This window comes from Nestor notabilis, unplaced genomic scaffold, assembly GCF_000696875.1.
Source record: "Nestor notabilis isolate BGI_N333 unplaced genomic scaffold, ASM69687v1 scaffold30849, whole genome shotgun sequence".
NCBI lineage: Eukaryota > Metazoa > Chordata > Aves > Psittaciformes > Psittacidae > Nestor > Nestor notabilis.
Window position 1 is genome coordinate 361 of NW_009944615.1, and position 4,897 is coordinate 5,257.

A 4,897-nucleotide genomic window follows, 5' to 3' on the forward strand; every position below is an offset into this window, starting at 1 on the left:
CACCAACATCGTGGAGTACCTCATCCAGGGGGGGCTGCAGCAGGAGGAGGAGGAGGTTGCGGGGAGCCAAAATGGGACCTGTGCGTCAGGTGGGAGCCGTCAGAGGTGCTGTGGCGCTGGCAAGGAAGCTCCTCAGGGCTGTGATGAAGAGCCGTGTGAGAGATGTTGCGCCTCGGCTTCCAGTCAGGATGAGCAGCAGGTCCCTAACGTGTTCTGCACTCGAGAGGCTGCTGTGGGAGCACTGGGGTGCCACCTTTGTGGATAAGAAACGAGACCTATTGGGAGCCCACAAGTACTGGCGAAGGGCGATGGAGCTTCGGTGTGAGGGGGGGCAATACCTGCCTAAACCTGAGCCCCGGCAGCTGGTGCTGGCCTACGACTATTCCCGGGAAGTGAGTTCGCTGGAGGAGCTGGAAGCCTTGATCACTGATCCGGATGAGATGCGCATGCAGGCGCTGCTGATCAGAGAGCGCATCCTGGGGCCTTCCCACCCTGACACTTCCTATTACATCCGTTACCGAGGAGCCGTCTACGCTGACTCCGGCAACTTCGAGCGCTGCATTAACCTGTGGAAGTACGCCCTGGACATGCAGCAAGGCAACCTGGAGCCTCTCAGCCCCATGACTGCCAGCAGCTTCCTTTCCTTTGCTGAGCTTTTCTCTTACGTGCTTCAGGACCGCTCCAAAGGCACTTTAGCGACTCACCTGGGCTTCTCGGACCTCATGGGAGTACTAAGCAAAGGGGTCCGGGAGGTGGAGAGAGCTCTTGTGCATGGCAAGGACCCTGTAGTTGACTCGGCACAGTTCACCAAGACACTGGCCATTATCCTCCACTTGGTCTTCTTGCTGGAGAAGGTGGAGTGCAGCCCGGAGCAGGAGCACCAGAAGCGCCAGGCCATCTACCGCCTGCTCAAGTGCAGCCCCCGGGCCAAGAACGGCTTCACTCCCTTGCATATGGCTGTGGACAAAGACACCACAACAGTGGGACGTTATCCCGTGGGCAAATTCCCCTCGCTCCACGTGGTGAACTTGCTTCTGGAGTGTGGGGCTGACCCAGACAGCCGTGACTATGACAACAACACCCCGCTGCACATCGCTGCCCGCAACAACTGCCCGCTCATCATGAGTGCCCTGATGGAGGCTGGAGCCCACATGGATGCCACCAATGCCTTCAAGCAGACTGCTTATGAGCTGCTGGACGAGAAGCTGCTCACCAAGAGCATGATGCAGCCCTTCAATTACATCACCCTCCAGTGCCTTGCTGCTCGCGCCCTGGACAAGCACAAGATTCCCTACAAGGGTTTCATCCCCGAGGAGCTGGAAGCCTTCATTGAACTGCATTAGAGTGGGAGAGCTGAAGCCCCCAGCCTCTCCCAGCACCTCTTCCACCCCACAGAGGTAGTGCAGCCTGAGATCCCGGGCCATCCTTGCCTAGATGCCGAAGGCTGTTGCTGTGCTGAGATGGGATGTGAGCTTTGTCCTCATCTGTCACCATGAAGCTGGCGTGTGCAGGGCTAGGGGAAGAAGAGGCTCGAGAGCCCATGGCTGCCCCTCTGTTGTCATCTTCAGGTACCAGATAGCTCCAGTGCACTGTATCCAGAGAAGGCTGCAACCCCTGTTCTTTCCCAAGCCAACCGTCTTGTCCTGAGAAGGAAGGACCATGGAGATTCCCTGGGACCTGCTGCCTCTCCCGTTAGTGCCGGATTAACTCAGCATTAAGCTTTGGAGCAGCTACACATCACCCATGTGCTCTAGCCCTTCCCATCCCACATACCGAGCAGATAGGAATGCAAGCGAGGAATAAAACTTCTTCCACCTCATTCTTTTCCCACCCCCTTTCTCAGATTTGGGACAGTACGAGTGGAAGAGCCGAGTGGCTTGTGCTCTGCTGAGGTAGTTGCCTTGCATGGCAGTAGGGCTGGGTATGCTGAGGATGGGTTTTGTTTCTCCCTTGGTTGGCCAAGTAGCAAGTGGTGGTAAAGGCAGGAGATTTCACTGATTGTGCATAAAGCTGGGTTGTTTTTTCTCTTTTAGAGCCAGGCCCTATCTATGCTGCAAGACTTCTTCAATCCTGTAAGATAATAGTAAGGTCAGTTTTGGTTATCTAGTTTTCATCAAGAGATGCTGGGGTTTATGAATGGGGAGGGATAACTGCTGCCTCCAACACAAACCATTACCGTGGCATTTAGGCTCTTAGCTTGCCCATTCTTGCAACGTTCACTCCCTTCCCTGCACCGAGGTCCTTTAGCTCCAGAGGCCAGCAGGGATTAGAGGTGGATATGGCCAGGTTGCAGAGCCAAACCAGGGCACTTTGAAGCATCTTTGAGGATGTGCTTTGGCAAAGCCTCCAGGATGGGAGGGGTGGTGCTTGGCTGGGTGTTAAAGCAGGTGAGTGTTGGTGGCACGTTTGCATGAGGGTGGTCTGAAGGAAGAAGCAAGAAAGAAATGAAAGTTAAAGGTGCCTCCTCGTTCTGCTGAGGTTTGTTGGTATCCATCAATTGGGCTCTTGGTTATCCCATTGGGGAACCCTCCCTGGAGTGGGTTGTTAGTTTCTGCTTTTGGCTTTTGATTCCTTTTGCAACTTCACCGAGGATGGTGCTACTTCCAAGATTGAATTTGGAATCTCACTTGGCCACTGTTAGGGCAAACTCCTTCTTGAATTAGGATCTGCACCCAGCCCAAGGGTTTCCTCTTGAAGCCCTTTCTCAGGGTGGTGTTTGCCTCTCTTAGCAGAACCTTCCTTGGTGGTGAACACTCGGTGCTGCTGAACGTGCTGCCGTGGCAGCAGTTGATCTTCTTGCAGGGGGAGTGACTGGGCTTTGGCAGCCTGTGGCTCAGTGCTTGGCCCTGGGCAAAGGGTGGAAAACACAGTTGGGGATGAAGCAGCTGCCTCTGAGCTCTGAGAAAGGTCAAGAGCTGGGAGAGCAGAACCCTGGCAACCAACCATGCACTAGATGCTACGGAAGCTTCTCTACTTGTATTTATAAGCCAGCATATCCACATGCCTCAATAACCCAACGCTCTGCCCCTTCGAGCTGTTGTAGATCTGCCCTTCCAGTTTTGCAGTGTTAACTATAACCTTTATTTATAAAGCCAGGAGGTTTCACTTCTGTGGAGCTCTCAAGTGCAGAGTTAGTTGAGCTGCCTTCTAGTTTCTGTTTCCTTTTGGCTGAAACCTGAACTCGACTGCAGGAATGGAATTTGTTCATTTGTGAGCTGATGAGCGCTCTTAACTTTAAATAATAAACCAACAAATGGCTGCTAGAATGCAAGTGCCTTGGAGTTCTTGGTAGTGAGCCTCCCTTTTCACCTCATTTCCTAAGGATGTGGCTATGGAAATGCTGGGTGTTTGCAATCAACAGATGTGTTTCATGTCATCGTTCCTCCTGGGAAAAGCCAGTCTGCAACTGCAAACATCTCCCCTGGCAGTGAGTGACACTGAAGTGACAACCTCTCTTTGTGTACTTTGCCTTGTCTATATCCAGGGCTTGTAGCAACAGAACAAGGGGTGATGGGTTTAAACTGAAACAGGGGGAGTTCAGGTTGGAGATAAGGCAGAAGCTCTTCCCTGGGAGGGTGCTGAGGCGCTGGCACAGGGTGCCCAGAGAAGCTGTGGCTGCCCCATCCCTGGCAGTGTTCAAGGCCAGGTTGGACACAGGGGCTTGGAGCAACCTGCTCTAGTGGAAGGTGTCCCTGCCTGTGGCAGGGGTTGGAGCTGGAGGAGCTTTAAGGTCTCTCCCAGCCTAACTCATTCCATGAAGCTGCTCTGCTCCCTCAGGTATGACCTATCTCAGCTGGGCACAGCAAGCAGGAAGAGGGATGCAGCAGGTCATGTTTCTGAGCCCTACATCTGTCAGTGGGAGGTATAAAGCAGACAGAGGAATCAAAGGTGCTGGAGTTAGTTCCACACAAGGATTTGCATTTCCAAAGAAGAGCCTCGAGGAGGAGGGCATACGATAGAACATGTGAGATAGAAAATGGCTTTAATTTTTGCTCTCTTTTAACACATAAAAACTCTATAATTGCATAGGAAGGACCCAGCAATCCGGTGTTGATGGTGATTACTGGGTGGGAGAAATCACTGCCTGAATTCAGGAGTAATTCCAATGAACAGACCATACTTATTATAGGTGGTGTCTGGGCCAGCTCCAGTACATGGGGCAAACCAGAGGGTTGTGGGGAGCAGAGAAACGTTTCAGGGCTGGTTTTATGTGAGTAACTCCCTTGGGCAGGGAGTGGAGGGTGGGTTTGCACTGGGGTGGCTGCACACCCTGCTGTAGCTCTCAGGAGCCCTTCCACACACTGCCATGAACAAACCAGCTGCTTTTTATTCCTTTCTTAAAACCTAAGATGGGCTTTTTCTCTCTTGGATCCTGGTGATTGTCCCTCTGGAAAATAAAGCCTCTCATTCATGCAGGTTTCTTTAGAAATGCCAAAGTGGTGAGGAATTCACTGGGCTTTTCCTGCAGGCAGTTGCTGGTGCCCTTCCATGGATGTCTTTGGAGCCTCCTAATGTCGTAAGATCACTGTGAACCAAGTGGCCTAGAGCAGGAGGCTGGAGGTGCCAAGCCTGCACTTCCCATGTTCCCAGAGAAACTAGGGAAGAACGAGGCGGGGTCACAAGCACACGTGTGCTCTCTTGGTGACCACAAGGCCCTGGTGGCAAAGCTCCTTTCCAGGGTGAGCAGCGGCAAAGAGGGCCCTGGAAGTGTGGGAAGAGTGAACGTGCTGCTGTGGTTGAACCAGGGCTGTGGCTCTTCAGTGGAATTTGCTCCCAGCAACCTTGGATCTCGATGAACACACACACAGAGCTTAAACCCCCCCAAGCCTGTGATACTTCTCAGCCTGCTGCCACGGCTTTCCCTGCCTCCAGTCCAAGCAGACTGGATGTGACCCTG

The 4,897-nt window shown here is 53.0% G+C and overlaps 1 protein-coding gene across 1 annotated transcript in view; it reads left to right on the forward strand.

Moving 5' to 3' along the window:
• FEM1A (fem-1 homolog a (C. elegans)) overlaps positions 1-1,343 on the forward strand; it is a gene marked incomplete at its 5' end in the record, with an annotated part of 1,699 nt that extends 356 nt beyond the window's left edge. The window contains 2 exon segments of the mRNA XM_010022497.1: positions 3-243; positions 245-1,343. Of these exon segments, the coding sequence (XP_010020799.1) occupies positions 3-243; positions 245-1,343 (1,340 nt within the window).
• Positions 1,344-4,897: the final 3,554 nt, after the last annotated feature.